The 17,027-nt window shown below is 70.2% G+C and overlaps 1 protein-coding gene across 1 annotated transcript; it reads left to right on the top strand.

The window, feature by feature from the left end:
• Positions 1-131: 131 nt before the first annotated feature.
• On the top strand, positions 132-16,806 carry BAG6 (BAG cochaperone 6; the record flags this gene model as incomplete). Its single annotated transcript, XM_088538806.1, is given in 19 exon segments — positions 132-338; positions 1,564-1,798; positions 3,609-3,704; positions 4,725-4,774; positions 4,776-4,826; positions 5,484-5,565; positions 6,078-6,196; positions 6,232-6,341; positions 6,757-7,073; positions 10,066-10,235; positions 11,377-11,430; positions 12,185-12,271; positions 13,283-13,408; positions 14,183-14,338; positions 14,965-15,024; positions 15,106-15,195; positions 15,273-15,386; positions 16,096-16,242; positions 16,673-16,806. Coding segments are annotated over 19 exon segments (2,376 nt in total), but the record flags the coding sequence as incomplete, so codon positions are not given.
• Positions 16,807-17,027: the final 221 nt, after the last annotated feature.

The raw sequence follows: 17,027 nt of genomic DNA, 5'->3' as shown, positions 1-17,027 counted from the left end.
TCCCCGCGCAGCAGCGGCTCCTGGGGATGCTCCCTCCATCCCCGCTCATTCCCGGGGGGGTCTCCATCCATCCACCCTCATTCCCGGGATTCCCTCCATCCATCCCCGCTCATTCCCTGTTGTCCCCGCAGGTCCCCTCCCAGGCGCTCCCCGCGCAGCAGCGGCTCCTGGCGCTGGTGGCCGAGGGCCAGCGGCTCCTGGGGACGCTCCTGGTGGCCCTGTCCGAGCTGCGCTGCAACCTGGGGCCGCCCCCCCCCCGCGCGCTGCACGTGGCCCGCCCGGGGGGGGGCCCCTACGCGGCCCCCGTGGTGCTGCAGCCGGCGGCCATCCCCATCCAGGTGGGGGGGCGGGGGGGCCGGGTGTCCGGGGGGGGGGGGACATGGGGGGGGGGCCCAGGCGTCCGGGGGGGGGGGACATGGGGGGGCCTGAGGGATTGGGGGGTCCCCGAGGGGATGGGGGCGCCCAGGAGTCCGGGGGGGGGAGATGGGGGGGCCTGAGGGATTGGGGGGGCTGGGGGGGTCCCCGAGGGGCTGGGGGGGGCCCAGGAGTCCGGGGGGTGGGGCTGAGGGGGTCCCCAAAGGGCTTGGGGGGGGTCCAGGGGTGGGAGCTGGGGGGGGGGCCCCGGGGGGATGGGGGGGCCCAGGCATCCGGGAGGGGGGGAGATGGGGGGGCCCAGGCGTCTGAGGGGGGGGACATGGGGGGGCCTGAGGGGCTGGGGGGGCCCAGGCGTCCGGGATAGGGGAGGAGATGGGGGGGGGACAAGGAGCTGAGGGGGGCCCAGGCGTCCGGTGGGGGGGTCTGAGGGGGTCCCCAAGGGGCTGGGAGGATCCCCGAGGGGCTTGGGGGGGCCCAGGAGTCCGGGGGGGGCTGGGGGGGGGTCCTCAAAGGGCTTGGGGGGGCCGGGGGTGGGAGCTGGGGGGGCCCCGAGGGGACATGGGGGGGCTAAAGGGGCCCAGGCGTCCGGGAGGGAGGGGGCTGGGGGGGGGGGTCCCTGAGGGGCTTGGGGGGGGCCGGGGGTGCAAACTAGGGGGGGCCCTGAGGGACGTGGGGGGGTTAAAGGGGCCCAGGCGTCCGGGGGGGGGGGCTGAGGGGGTCCCCAAGGGACTTGGGGGGGCCCTGGTGTCCGGGATGGGGGTTGGGGGGATCCCCGAGGGGCTGGGGGGGCTCCGGGGGTCCCTGGTGTCCGGGTTGGGGGTCTGGGGGGTCCCGCAGGTTTTGGGGGGCTCCGGGGGGTCCCTGGTGTCCGGGTTGGGGGTCTGGGGGGTCCCTCAGGTTTTGGGGGGCTCCAAGGGGTCCCTGGTGTCCGGGTTGGGGGTCTGGGGGGTCCTGCAGGGTTTGGGGGGCTCCGGGGGGGCCCTGGTGTCCGGGTTGGGGGTCTGGGGGGTCCCGCAGGGTTTGGGGGGCTCCAGGGGGTCCCTGGTGTCCGGGTTGGGGGTCTGGGGCTCCCACCGGGTTTGGGGGGCTCCGGGGGGTCCCTGGTGTCCGGGATGGGGGTCTGGGGCTCCCACCGGGTTGGGGGGCTCTGGGCGCCCCCCCGACCCCCCCGCCCCCCCCCCCCCCCAGATCAACGTGGGCACCACGGTGACAATGACGGGAAACGGGGCCCGCGGCCCCCCCGCCCCCCCCGCCCCCGCCGAGGGGCCCCCCCCCGGCAGCACCGGGACCCCCCCCGGGGACCCCCCCGAGGGGCCGGCGCCGCCGCCCCCCCCGCCCGGCCCCCCCGCGGCGCCGCCCCGAGTGATCCGGATCCAGCACCAGGCGCTGGAGCCGCTGGTCATGATGCACATGAACATCCCGGGTACGGAATATGGGAATGGGATACGGGAATGGGAATGGGGATACGGGAACGGGAGCCGCTGGTCATGATGCACATGAACATCCCGGGTACGGGATACGGGATACGGATGTGGGAATGGGGATATGGGATATGGGATATGGGAATGGGGATATGGGAATGGGAACGGGGATACGGGAACGGGAGCCGCTGGTCATGATGCACATGAACATCCCGGGTACGGAACATGGGAATGGGATACGGGATATGGGATATGGGAATGGGATACGGGATATGGGATATGGGAATGAGGATACAGGAATGGGAATGGGGATGGGGATACGGGAACGGGGATGGGGATACGGGAACGGGAGCCGCTGGTCATGATGCACATGAACATCCCGGGTACGGGATACGGGATATGGGAATGGGAATGGGAATGGGGATACGGGAATGGGGATACGGGAACGGGAGCCGCTGGTCATGATGCACATGAACATCCCGGGTACGGGATACAGATAGGGATAGGGATGGAGATGGGAATGGGGATGGATACGGGACGGAATGGGGAGGGGATGGGGCCGGGAGCTGCTCGTCATGATGCACATGAACATCCGGGTACGGGATACGGATAGGGATAGGGATACGGGATGGGATGGGAATGGGAACAGGAGCAGCTCGTCATGATGCACATGAACATCCCGGGTACGGGATACGGACAGGGATAGGATACGGGATGGGATGGATGGGAAGGGAACAGGAGCCGCTCGTCATGATTCACATGAACATCCCGGGTATGGGATATGGATAGGGATACAGATACGGGATGGGATGGGAATGGGAACAGGAGCAGCTCGTCATGATGCACATGAACATCCCGGGTAGGGCATATGGATAGGGATAGGGATGGAGACGGGAATGGGGATGGATACGGGACGGAATGGGGAGGGGATGGGGCCAGGAGCGGCTCGTCATGATGCACATGAACATCCCAGGTACGGGATACGGACAGGGATACAGATACGGGATGGGATGGGAAGGGAACGGGACTGGGATGGGGCCGGGGACCCCCATGTCGGGGGGCCGGGCCCCGCTCACCCCCTGCCCCCCACAGAGCCCCGCCGGGGGGCAGCAGCGCCCCAGGACCTGCCCTGGGCATGGGTGAGTGGGGGGGCTGGGGCAAGTGGGGGGGATCGGGGCAACTGGGGGGGCAACTGGGGGGGATCTGGGGCAACTGGGGGGGTGGATCTGGGGCAACTGGGGGGGATCTGGGGCAACTGGGGGGGATCGGGGCAACTGGGGGGGTCTGGGGCAACTGGGGGAATCGGGGCAACTGGAGGGGATGTGGGGCAACTGGGGGGGATCGGGGGCAACTGGGGGGATCTGGGGCAACTGGGGGGGGATTGGGGCAACTGGGGGGATCGGGGCAACTGGGGGGCAACTGGGGGAGGATCTGGGGGCAACTGGGGGGGTCTGGGGCAACTGGAGGGATTTGGGGCAACTTGGGGGGATCTGGGGGCAACTTGGGGGGATCTGGGGGCGTTTGGGGCAACTTGGGGGCATTTGGGGCAACTTGGGGGCCATTGAGGCAACTAGGGGGGAGCTTGGGGGCAATTGGGACAGCTTGGGGAGGATTTGGGGGCATTTGGGGCAACTCGGGGGGTTTGGGGGCAATTAGGGGGATTGGGGGGTCTTGCAGCGGCTGTTGAGGTGATTGGGGGCACCCCGGGGGGTCACGGGGTATTTGGGGGCGTTTCGGGTGGGTTCGGGGCACTGGGGGGGCTCTCGGGGCACTTACGGGTCTGCCCCACGGCCGCCCCAGGCGGGGCCCCCCCGGCGCTGCCGCCGCTGCCCCCCGAGTTCCTGCAGGCCGTGGCCCATCAGATCACGCAGCAGGCGGTGGCGGCCGCCGCGTCCGCCGCTGCCGCCGGTACCGGGAACGGGGACCCCGGAGCGCCCCGGGACCCCCGGGGAACCCCCTGTGCCCCCCGGGACACCCCCCTGTGCCCCATGGGGTCCCTGGGATCCCCCTGGGACCTCCAGGACCCCCCTGTGCCCCATGGGGTCCCTGGGATCCCCCCTGTGCCCCCTGGGACCCCCCTGGGACCCCCCATGCCCCCTGGGACCCCCCCTGTGCCCCATGGTGTCCCCGGGACCCCCCCGTGCCCCCCAGGACCCCCTGTGCCCCATGGGGTCCCTGGGACCGCCCTGGGACCCCCAGGACCCCCCCCGTGCCCACAGTGCCCCTGGGACCCCCCTGTGCCCCATGGTGTCCCCGGGACCCCTCTGAGACCCCCCTGTGCCCCATGGTGTCCCTGGGACCCCCGGAGCCCCCCGGGACCCCCCCTGTGCTCCATGGGGTCCCTGGGATCCCCCTGTGCCCCACAGAGCCGCCCTGGGACCCCCGGGACCCCCCCTGTGCTCCATGGGGTCCCTGGGACCCCCCGGAGCCCCCCGGGACCCCCAGGATCCCCCCCGTGCCCCACAGTGCCCCCAGGATCCCCCCCGTGCCCCACAGCGCCGCCCCGGGACCCCCAGGATGCCCCCTGTGCCCCATGGTGTCCCTGGGATCCCCCTGTGCCCCACAGCGCCACCCCGGGACCCCCAGGATGCCCCCTGTGCCCCATGGTGCCCCCGGGACCCCCCCGTGCCCCCCAGGACCCCCCCGGGACCCCCCCGTGCCCCACGGTGCCGCCCCACAGCCCTTTCCCTCCCAGTCATGCTTCAAAATGGCGGCTCCGCCATGGGGTGGGGGCAGCACAAGATGGCGGCGCCTTGTGGGGCACAAGATGGCCCCGCCCCATGGCAGCCCCGCCCCATGGTGACCCCGCCCCACGGTGGCCCCGCCCCACGGTGGCCCCGCCCCATAGCATCCCCACCCCATAGCGGCCCCGCCCCACAGTGGCCCCGCCCCACAGTGGCCCCGCCCCTCACCGTGCCCCTCCCCCAGGCCAGGCCGTGGGCGCCTTCCCCGCCCCCGCCCGCGTGGTCATCGCCCGCCCCCCCCCCGCCGGGGCCGCGGCCGACCCACCCCGGAGCCCCCCAGGGCGGGGTGAGTGGGCGGGGCCTCGGGGAGGGGCGGGGCTTCGGGGAGGGGGTGGGGCATCGGGGAGGGGGCGGGGCTTCGGGGAGGGGAGGGGCTTCGGGGAGGGGCGGGGCATCGTGGGGGGAGCATGGGGCACGCTGGGAGCCCCAGGGCATCATGGGATTGGGGGGGGGGTCCTGGTGCGCCATGGGGTAGGGGGGCGGAGCATCATGGGAGGGGAGTGGGATGGGCGGAGCCTCCGGTGCATTGGGAGGGGCAATTCCCAGTGCATTGTGGGAGGGGGCGGTTCCCGGTGCATTGTGGGCGGTTCCCGGTGCATCATGGGGGGCTCCCGGTGCATTGTGGGCAGTTCCCGGTGCATTGTGGGAGGGGGCGGTTCCCGGTGCATTGTGGGCGGTTCCCGGTGCATTGTGGGAGGGGGCGGTTCCCGGTGCATTGTGGGCAGTTCCCGGTGCATTGTGGGAGGGGGCGGTTCCCGGTGCATTGTGGGTGGTTCCCGGTGCATTGTGGGTGGTTCCCGGTGCATTGTGGGAGGTTCCTGGTGCATTGTGGGGCAGTTCCCGGTGCATTGTGGGAGGGGGCGGCTCCCGGTGCATTGTGGGCGGTTCCCGGTGCATTGTGGGCGGTTCCCGGTGCCGACCCCGCCCCCTTTGTCCCCCGCAGGCCCCGCCCGGGCCGGGGGCGTCGCTCGCCCAGGTCATCAGCGGCCTCGTGGGGCAACTGCTGCTGCAGCCCGTGCTGATGGGTACAATGAGGAGGGGACAATGGGGACAATGGGGGGACAATGGGGACAATGGGGACAATGGGGACAATGTGGGGACATGGGGGGCAACTGCTGCTGCAGCCCGTGCTGATGGGTGAGGGGACAATGGGGACAATGGGGGGACAATGGGACAATGGGGGGGCCTTGCGGCATCATGGGACCAGGGAGGGGGAGGGGAGCAGCCTGGGGGCTGCCCCGGTGCCCGCTGGGAAGGGGGAGGAGCCACCGCGGGGGATTCTGGGAAAGGGGGAGGAGCCACGCGAGGCGTGGGGGGACGGCGGCGGCCATGTTGCCTTGTGGGAGGGGCCACCTCGGTGCATTGTGGGAAGGGAAGAGGTGCCCGGGGCATTGTGGGAGGGGGGCAGCCATGTTGCCTTGTGGGAGGGGGCGGCCATATTGCTGTGTGGGAGGGGGCGGCCATATTGCTCCGTGGGGGAGGCTCCCCAGGGCATTGTGGGGAGGGGGGGCGGAGCTCACGTTGCCCCTCCCCCCAGCCCAGGGCGGCGCCGGCCCCGCCCCCCCGGCCCCGCCCACCTCCTCCTCGTCGCCGCCGGCCCCCCCCGGCCGCCCCCCCCCGCCGGGACCCCCCCGGCCCCGCCCGCGGGGGAGGGGGGCGGGGCCCCGGGCGGCCCCGCCCCCCCCGAGGAGCTGCCCCTGGCCCAGCTGCTGGGGGGGCTGCTGGGGGCGGGGCCGGCGCCCGCGGTCGCCGTGGCGATGCCGGGCGGGGCCGCCTTCCTGCAGGGCGTCAGCGACTTCCTGCAGGCACGGGGGGGGCGGGGCGAGGGGGCGGGGCATCATGGGAGATGGGGGGGGGACCCTGCTGCCCCGTGGGATTATGGGAATGGGGAGGGGGGCGGCTCTGCCCCACAGCATCATGGGAATGGGAGGGAGGTCCTGCCCCATGGGATGATGGGAAGGGGGGCGGGTCTGCCCCAAGGCACCCTGAGAATATGGAGGGGAAGGAACCCCCTGCCCCACAGCATCATGGGAGATGGGGGAGGGACCACCCGGCCCCGTGGCATCATGGGGGTGCTGCGGGGCATGATGGGAACATGGTGGCGGTGGTGGGCGGGGCCTGTACCCCGGGGCATGCTGGGAAGGGCACCCTGGGTAACCCCTCCCTCCCCCCTCCCCCCAGGCCTCGCAGGGAAGCTCCGCCCCCTCCTCCCCCAGCGCCGCCCCCGAGGCGGCCCCGCCCCCGCCAGAGGAGGCTCCGCCCCCCGCCGAGGCTCCGCCCCCCGCTGAGGCACCGCCCTCCTCTGAGGCTCCACCCCAGGCTCCGCCCCCCTCGGAGGCCCCGCCCCCCGCGCGGGCGGGGCCGCTGCCCCCCGAGTTCTTCACGAGCGTCCTGCAGGGCGTCCTGTCCGCCATGTTGGGCTCGCTGGGCGGCGCCGGCGCCGGCGGCAACGAGAGCATCGCGGCCTTCATGGAGCGGCTGGGAGGGGACGACGGCGACCGGGACGGCGGGGACGGCGGGGACGGGGGACACGGTGAGGGACGGGACGGGGGGGACACCGATAACCGGGGGGGGAGAGGGACCCCGATAACGGGGACCGGGACGGCGGGGACGGGGGACACGGTGAGGGACCCCGATAACATGGGGGGGACACCCCGAAACGGGGACCGGGACGGGGGGGACGGCGGGGACGGGGGGGACACCCCGAAACGGGGACCGGGACGGCGGGGACGGCGGGGACGGGGGACACGGTGAGGGACGGGGGGGGGACACCCCGAAACGGGGACCGGGACGGCGGGGACGGGGGACACGGTGAGGGACGGGACGGGGGAACACCAATAACAGGAGAGAGGGACCCCGATAACGGGGGGGACACCCCGAAACGGGGACCGGGACGGCGGGGACGGCGGGGACGGGGGACACGGTGAGGGACGGGGGGGACCCCAATAACGGGAGAGAGGGACCCCGATAACGGGGACCGGGACGGCGGGGACAGCGGGGACGGGGGACACGGTGAGGGACAGGAGAGAGGGACCCCCCCATAACGGGAGAGAGGGACCCCGATAACATGGGGGGGACCGGGACGGCGGGGACGGCGGGGACGGGGGACACGGTGAGGGACGGGACGGGGGGACACCGATAACATGGGGGGGACACCCCGAAACGGGGACCGGGACGACAGGGACGGGGGACACGGTGTGGGACGGGGGGGACACCGATAACGGGGGAGAGGGACCCCGATAATGAGGGGGGACACCCCAAAACAGGGACCGGGACGGCGGGGACGGGGGACACGGTGCGGAATGGGGGAGAGGGACCCCCATAACGGGAGAGAGGGACCCCGATAACGGGGGGACACCCCGAAACGGGGACCGGGACGGCGGGGACGGGGGACACGGTGCGGAATGGGGGGACCCCGATAACATGGGGGGGACACCCCGAAACGGGGACCGGGACGGCGGGGACGGGGGACACGGTGAGGGACGGGACGGGGGGGACACCCGAAACAGGGACCGGGACGGCGGGGGACGGGGACACGGTGCGGGACGGGGGGGACACCGATAACATGGGGGGGACACCCCAAAACAGGGACCGGGACGGGGACGGGGGACACGGTGAGGGACGGGACGGGGGGGACCCCGATAACATGGGGGGGGACCGGGACGGCGGGGACGGCGGGGACGGGGACACGGTGAGGGACGGGACGGGGGACACCCCGAAACGGGGACCGGGACGGCGGGGACGGTGGGGACGGGGGACACGGTGAGGGACAGGGGGGGGGACCCCAAAACAGGGACCGGGACGGCGGGGACGGGGGACACGGTGAGGGACGGGGGAGAGGGACCCCCCATAACGGGGGGGACACCCCGAAACAGGGACCGGGACGGCGGGGACGGCGGGGACGGGGGACACGGTGAGGGACGGGGGGACACCGATAACATGGGGGGGAGAGGGAGCCCCGTAACGGGAAAGGGAGAGGGACCCCAATAAAATGGGGGGAGAGAGGGACCCCAATAATGGGAGAGAGTGAGCCCCGTAACGGGAACGAGGGACCCCAATAATGGGGGAACACCCCAATAATGGGAGAGAGGGACCCCCATAACGGGGAAGAGAGAGGGACCCCAATAATGGGGGGGACCCCCCATAACAAAGGGAGAGAGGGACCCGATAATGGGGGGAGAGAGGGACCCCAATAACAGGGGAGAATGACCCCGATAACAGGAGAGAGGGACCCCGATACAGGGGGAGGGACAGGACCCCAATATGGGACAGGGGGACCCCAATAATGGGGGGTGAGGGCAGGATGGGACCCCCAATGAGTCTCGAACCCCCCCATTTTTCCATGGGGCTCTCCTCATTCCCAGGTGTCTCTGCCCATTCCCATCTCTCCCATTCCCGCATTCCTGGCCGATCTCCTCGCCCTCCTTTGCCGGGGGGTCTCCATGGTGGACGTGGTCCTGCTCTCCCCATTCCCGGGTCTCCTCATTCCCGTTATTCCCGTTATTCCCGCAGGATTCCTTGCGGATCTCCTGGCCCTCCTCTGTCGCGGTGTCTCCATGGTGGACGTGGTCCTGCTCTCCCCATTCCCGTTATTCCTGTTATTCCCGTTATTCCCGCAGGATTCCTTGCGGAGCTGCTCGCCCTCCTTTGCCGGGGGGTCTCCATGGTGGACGTGGTCCTGCTCTCCCATCCCCATTCCCGTTATTCCCGTTATTCCCATTATTCCCGCAGGATTCCTTGCCGATCTCCTGGCTCTCCTTTGTCGCGGTGTCTCCATGGTGGACGTGGTCCTGCTCTCCCCATCCCCATTCCGTTATTCCCATTATTCCCGTTATTCCCGCAGGATTCCTTGCGGATCTCCTCGCTCTCCCCATTCCCGGGTCTCCTCATTCCCGTTATTCCCGCAGGATTCCTTGCGGATCTCCTCGCCCTGCTCTGTCGCGGTGTCTCCATGGTGGACGTGGTCCTGCTCTCCCCATTCCCGGGTCTCCTCATTCCCATTATTCCCGTTATTCCCGCAGGATTCCTTGCGGATCTCCTGGCCCTCCTTTGCCGGGGGGTCTCCATGGTGGACGTGGTCCTGCTCTCCCCATTCCCGTTATTCCCGTTATTCCCGCAGGATTCCTGGCCGATCTCCTGGCTCTCCTGTGTCGCGGTGTCTCCATGGTGGACGTGGTCCTGCTCTCCCCCATTCCCATTCCTGTTATTCCATTATTCCCCGTTATTCCCGCAGGATTCCTTGCCGATCTCCTCGCTATCCCCATTCCTGGGTCTCTCCCCATCCTCATTCCCGTTATTCCCGTTATTCCCGCAGGATTCCTGGCCGATCTCCTCGCCCTCCTCTGTCGCGGTGTCTCCATGGTGGACGTGGTCCTGCTCTCCTCATTCCCGTTATTCCCGTTATTCCCGCAGGATTCCTGGCCGAGCTCCTCGCCCTCCTGTGCCGGGGGGTCTCCATGGTGGACGTGGTCCTGCTCTCCCATTCCCGGGTCTCCTCATTCCCGTTATTCCCGTTATTCCCGCAGGATTCCTGGCCGATCTCCTCGCTCTCCTCTGTCGCGGTGTCTCCATGGTGGACGTGGTCCTGCTCCTGCACGGGCAGTGCCAGCCCCTGCAGCGGCTGCAGCCCCCCCTGCGGCGCCTGTTCCGGGAGCGATTCCTGGGGGGCCGGGAGGCCACGGAGAGCAACGTGCGGGTGAGGAAACGGCCCGAAACGGCCAGAAACACCCCCAAAACACCCCAAAATACCCCCAGAACGGCCCAAAATACCCCAAAACACCCCAAAATACCCCCAGAACACCCCCAGGGCCCGTAACACTCCCCTAATGCTTCCTGGGGGGCCGGGAGGCGTCGGAGAGCAACGTGCGGGTGAGAAAACGGCCCAAAACACCCCCAAAACGGCCCGAAACGGCCCGAAATACCCCCGGAACAGCCCAAAACACCCCCAAAACACCCCAAAATACCCCCAGAACACCCCCAGGGCCCGTAACGCTCCCCTAATGCTTCCTGGGGGGCCGGGAGGCCACGGAGAGCAACGTGCGGGTGAGGAAACGGTCCGAAACAGCCAGAAATACCCCAAAACACCCCAAAATACCCCCAGAATGGCCCAAAATACCCCAGAACACCCCAAAATACCCCCAGAACACCCCAGGGCCCGTAACACTCCCCTAATGCCTCCTGGGGGGCCGGGAGGCCACCGAGACCAACGTGCGGGTGAGAAAACGGCCTGAAACACCCCAAAATGCCCCAAAAACACCCCAAATACCCCCAGAACACCCCAAAACACCCCCAGGGCCCGTAATGTTCCCCTAATGCTGCCTGGGGGGCCGGGAGGCCACAGAGACCAATGTGCGGGTGAGGAAACACCCCGAAAGAGCCAGAAACGGCCTGAAACGGCCCGAAATACTCGTGAAACAGCCCAAAACACCCCGAAATAACACCCGGAACAGCCCAAAACAGCCCCAAAATAATCCTGAGCCCCTAATGTTCCCCTAATGCTTCCTTGGATCGGGAGGCCACAGAGAGCAATGTGCGGGTGAGGAAACACCCGAAACACCCCCAAAACAGCCCAAAACAGACCCAAAACGGCCCAAAACACCCCCAAAACAGCCCAGAACACCCAAAACACCCCCGAGCCCCTAACGTTCCCCTAATGCTGCCTGGGGGGCCGGGAGGCGTCAGAGAGCAACATGTGGGTGAGAAAACAGCCCAAAATGGCCCAAAACACCCCAGAACACCCCCCCCCAGCCCCATAACCCCTCCCTGGCCCTCCGGGGGGGGGACACCCCTGTGACCCCCCGGCCCCCCCAACCCTCCTAACCCCCCCGTCCCCCCAGGCGGCGACGCAGGAGCTGATCGCGGGGCTGGAGGAATTCATCCGGGAGAGCTTCGTGTGGGGCCGGGGATGTGGGGGCTATGGGGGGGTACAGGGGGGTATGGGGGGCTATGGGGCTGGGGGGGGCTATGGAGCTGGGGGGGCTATGGGGGGGCTGCAGGGGAGTCTATGGGGGGGTCTATGGGGGCTATGGGGCTATGGGGGGGTCTATGGGGGCTAGAGAGGGGCTGGGGGGGCTATGGGGGGCTATGGGGATGTGGGGGGCTATGGGGACTATGGGGCTATGGGGGGGTCTATGGGGGGGTCAATGGGGGCTATGGGGCTATGGGGGCTATGGGGGGGTCTATGGGGACTATGGGGCTATGGGGAGGTCTATGGGGACTATGGGGCTGTGGGGAGGTCTATGGGGACTATGGGGCTGTGGGGGCTATGGGGGGGTCTATGGGGACTATGGGGGGGGGTCTATGGGGGGGTCTATGGGGACAATGGGGCTGTGGGGGCTATGGGGTCTATGGGGAGGTCTATGGGGGCTATGGGGCTATGGGGGGGTCTGTGGGGGCTAGAGAGGGGCTGGGGGGCTATGGGGGGGGCCTGGGCAGGAGGGGGCACGTGGGGAGGACGCAGGGCCCTGGGGGCCCCCATGGGGCTGGGGGGGCCCTGGGGGGGTCCTGGGGGCGCCGGGGGGGGTTGTAGGTCCCGGGGTGGCCCTGGGGTCTCTGTGGGGCGGCCGTGGGGCCCCCCGTGGGGCGGGTGGCGGCGGCGCCTTTGGGGGTCCCCACGTGTGACCCCCCCCCCCCCCCGTGTCCCAGGCCGGGGCCCGCGTGGCCGACGGCGTCGACATCACCCGGAGCAACGTGGCCCTCCTGCAGGAGCAGTTCAGCCGCATCGCGCTGCACGTGCTCAGATGTGCTGGTAATGGGGAATAACGGGGTAATAGGGAGTAACAGGCGGGGTAACGGGGAGGGTAACAGCGCTGCACGTGCTCAGATGTGCCGGTAACGGGGAATAATGGGGTAATGGGGAGTAACGGGCGGGGTAACGGGGGGGAACAACGGGGTAACGGGGCGGGTAACGGGGGGGGGGGAATGGGGCAAGAGCGCTGCATGTGCTGCGCTGCGCCGGTAACCCGGGGGGTGGGGGGGAATAACGGGGTAACAGGGTAACGGGGCGGGTAACAGCGCTGCACGTGCTCAGATGTGCTGGTAACAATGGGGTAACAACGGGGTAACGGGGCAGGTAACGGGGGGCGGGGGGTAACGGGGCAAGAGCGCTGCACGTGCTCAGATGTGCCGGTAACAGGGGGGGTAACAACGGGGTAACGGGGGGGAACAACGGGGTAACGGGGGGGGGATGGGGCAAGAGCGCTGCACGTGCTCAGATGTGCCGGTAACAATGGGGTAACAACGGGGTAACGGGGGGGTAACAACGGGGTAACGGGGGGGAAATGGGGCAAGAGCGCTGCACGTGCTGCACTGCGCTGGTAACAACGGGGTAACGGGGGGGGGGAATGGGGCAAGAGCGTTGCACGTGCTCAGATGTGCCGGTAACGGGGAGACGGGGGGGGGGAACGGGGGGGGGTAACGGGGTAATGGGGGTGGAACGGGGCAAGAGCGCTGCACGAGCTGTGCTGGTGGGGGGGGGAACGGGGCACGGGGGGAAATGGGGGCAATGGAGGGGGGGCCATGGGGTGTGGGGGGGTCAATGGGGGAGGGTCCCTATGGGGGGGGGGGGGTGTCCCTATGGGGGGTGTTTGTGGTGCCGTGGGGGGGGGGGGTCCCTATTGGGGGGGGGGTCCCTATGGGGTGTCTGTGGTTCGGGGGGGGGGGGGCTCCCTATGGGGGGGGGGTCTCCATGGGGTCCCTGCGTTCTGGGGGGGTCCTCACCCCCCCCCCCCCCCGCCCCCCCAGACGGGTCGTTCGGGGCCGCGGCTCCTGGAGCTCTGCAACGGGGCCCTGTTCGAGTGGCTGGCGCTGAACGTCCATTGTCTGCGCGGGGAGCGCGGGGCCCTGGCGGCGCTCGTGGGGGACCGCATCGTGAGCGGGGGCGGGGGGGAATACACCGGGGGGGGGAAATACACCGGGGGGGGGAGAAAATACCTGGGCGGGGGGGGGACCGCATCGTGAGCGGGGGGGGGCAGGAAATACCCCGGGGGGGGGGGAGGAAATACCCTGGGGGGGGGGGAACCGCATCGTGAGCGGGGGGGGGAAAATACACCGGGGGGGGGCAGGAAACACCCTGGGGGGGGAATACACCGGGGGAAGAGAAAATACCCTGGGGGGGGGGGGGGAACTGCATCGTGAGCGGGGGGGGGAAATACACCGGGGGGGGGGGAAATACCCCGGGGGGGAGAAATACCCCGGGGGGGGGGGCAGGAAATACCCCGGGGGGGGGACCGCATCGTGAGCGGGGGGGGGAAATACCCCGGGGGGGGGTGGGGAGAAAATACCCCGGGGCGGGGGGGGGGACACTGTGGGGGGGAGGGAACACTGTATGGGGGGGGAACAGCTGGGGGTGGGAAAACCCCAGGGGGAGGGGAATATCCCTGACCGGGGTGGGGGGTGGGGGGGGGTAGGAGGAAATACCCAGAGGGGGCAAAAGTACCTGTGGGAGGAGGGAAATACCCCCGGGATGGGGATGAAAATACCCCTGGGAAGGAGCGAGGGGCGGGTGGGAAGAGCCCTGGGGGGGGGACAATGTCCGGGGAGGGTGGAATGAAGGGGAACCAGGGAATAACGGGGGGGGGGGGGGGTTAAATACCCGACCGGGGGCTCTGCGGGGGGGTCGTAACTGCCCCCATCCCCCCCCAGCGCCGCATGTCGGCCGAGGCGTCGCCGTCGCTCGTGGCCTGGCTGGCGGCCGTGGTCGGGATGCGGCTCCAGGCCGTCCTGGAGCAGATGCCCGTGAGCCCGGAGCAGGTTCTGCCCTACGTGCGGCGGCTGCCGGAGCCGCCCGGGCCCCCGCAGGTACCGGGAGGGACCACGGGAACGGGACGGGAGGGATCCCGGGAATGGGAACGGGAATGGGACGGGAGGGATCCCGGGAATGGGGCGGGAGGGACCACGGGAATGGGGCGGGAGGGACCCTGGGAATGGGAACGGGAACGGGAATGGGAATGGGAATGGGGCGGGAGGGATCCCGGGAATGGGAACGGGAACGGGAACGGGAATGGGAATGGGGCGGGAGGGATCCCGGGAATGGGAATGGGGCGGGAGGGATCCCGGGAACGGGAATGGGGCGGGAGGAACCCCGGGAACGGGATGGACACTCTGGAACCAGGACACAACCCCCAGCACCAGGAATCGCTCCCTGAGCACCGCCCCTTTCCGTGTCCCAAGCCACGCCCCCCCTGCCCACAGGCCACGCCCTTTCTGTAAACCCCACCCTGATTAGCCCCGCCCCCTGCATGCTGAGCCTACCCCCGAACAGGGGACTCCGCCCCTTCAATCTGGCCCCACCCCCAGTGAGGAATCCCATCCCCCCTTAGCAGCCCCGCCTCTCAGAGGAAGCCCCACCCTCACGAGTAGCCACGCCCCCTTGACCCCACCTGCTAGTGACTCCACCCCCTACTGACCACCCCCCCCCCCCGCAGCCCCCCCAGGAGGAGCCCATGGAGGTTCAGGAGGCGGCGCCACCCCCGGAGGGTGCACAGGTGAGGGGGCGTGTCCAGCGCACGGGGGGCGTGGCCTGCGCGAGCCACGCCCCCTGAGCGGCTCCGCCCTCCCGGTGGCAGCGGGACGGCGCCGGCTCCCCCGCGCCCGCCACGACGGCCGAGGAGGCCCTGGCGCCCGAGAGCGAGGCCTGGGCGGCTGCCGTCCCCCCGGTGAGTGACGGGGGGGGGGGGGTTGTGGGGCTCCGTGGGGCAGCCCCACGGTGACCGTGTCCCCCCCCCGCCCCCAGGAGTGGGTCCCCATCATGCGGCAGGACCTGCAGCGGCAGCGCAAGGCCAAGGCCCAGGCGCAGCCGCCGCTCAGCGACGCCTACCTGAGCGGGATGCCGGCCAAGCGCCGCAAGGTGGGACACGCCCCCGGGACAGGCCACGCCCCCGGGACAGGCCACGCCCCCTGGGGGCCCACCCTCCCTAGGACATGCCACACACCCTGGGAAAACCCTCCTCCCCTGCCCAGGGCAGGCCACACCTCCAGGACACGCCCCCCAGGACAGGCCACACCCCTTGGGGCACGCCCCCGGGACAGGACACGCCCCCAGGACACGCCCCCGGGACAGGACACGCCCCCGGGACCCGCCCCCTGGGGCACACCCTCCCTAGGACATGCCATACACGCCGGGAAACCCCTCCTTCCCTGCCCAGGGCAGGCCACACCTCCGGGACACGCCCCCCCAGGACAGGACACGCCCCTTGGGCACCCCCTCCCCGCCGCGGGACACGCCCCCCCCTTGGACCCACCACACCCCTGGGAAAAGCCCCTCCCACTGACCCGCCCCCACCATAGACATGCCCCCCCCCATGGACCCGCCCCTGGGATACGCCACACCCCCTGGGACACCCCCCCCCCCCCCCCACGGACACACCCTCGGGGACACGCCCACTCACCCCTCCCGTGGGCACGCCCCTGCCCAATGGACACCCCCCCCCCCCCCCCCCCATGGATGCCCCCTGGGACACACTCCCCAAGACCTGCCCCCTCCTGTGGACACGCCCCCTGGGGAAGCACCCCGCCCCCTCGCTGACGGCCCCGCCCCCCGCTGGCCCCGCCCCCAGACCATGCAGGCCGAGGGGCCGCCCCTGCTGCTGTCCGAGGCCGTGGGCAGGGCCGCCCGCGCCGCCGGGGCCCGCCCCCTGGGCCCCCCCGAGGGGCTGAGCCGCGAGCTGGGGGAGGGGCCGCTGCAGGAGGGCTACCGGCTGCAGGTGAGGGGCGGGGCTTGGCGAGGGGGCGGGGCCCGAGGCGGCAGGAGGGGGAGCAGGGGGTGGAGCGTGGGGAGAATGGGTGGGATTTAAGGAGGAGGCGGGGCTAGCGGGATGGGTGGAGCTTCATGGATGGGCGGGGATCCTCATGGGGGGAGGGCTCCGGGAAGGGGGTGCGGCTTGTTGGGAGGGGGCAGGGCAGGGTTTAAAGGGTGGGTCTGAGGAGGGGGCGGGGCTCTGACAGGTGGGAGGGGCTCCTGGGGTGGGGGCTGCTGTGGGCGACAGGCCCTGTTGGGGGGGCGGGGGGGGGACCAGGATGGGCGGGGCTTGTGGGATTCCCACCACCCCCCCCGCTCCAAAGGACGGGGTGGGACTCAGTGGGCGGGGCTGGGGGCGTGTCCCGCCCGGCCCCGCCCCCAGCCCCGCCCCCCAGCTCCAGGCCGACCTGCAGCGGCGCCTCCGCGACGACCCCGACTTCTCCCCCCGCCGCTTCCCCCACGCCCAGCGCGTCCTCGAGCAGGGCCCCGCCCCCCAATAAAGCTCCGCCCCCCCCCGCGGGCTCCGCCCCTTGCCGGATTCCGTGTCTCTTTTTCCACCTTTTATTCTTTTTTTGAGGCTGTTTTTTTTTTTGCAAACAGTTTCCCGTTTCTTTAACAAAGTGGGAGGTTCCTTTTTATTTTCTTACTGGGTGGGGGGGGGAGAAACCCCATTAAATACATGGGGGGATGTCGTGATGGCGCCGCGATGACGTCACAATGATGTCACACGTCCCCCCCCACATAAATAGG

Source organism: Tinamus guttatus, unplaced genomic scaffold (genome assembly GCF_059628265.1).
Source record: "Tinamus guttatus ecotype Peru unplaced genomic scaffold, ASM5962826v1 Tinamus_guttatus_pri_ptg001196l, whole genome shotgun sequence".
NCBI classification, from domain to species: domain Eukaryota; kingdom Metazoa; phylum Chordata; class Aves; order Tinamiformes; family Tinamidae; genus Tinamus; species Tinamus guttatus.
The sequence above is the reverse complement of the archived record's forward strand: the minus strand, read 5'-3'. Positions and strand labels throughout refer to the sequence as shown.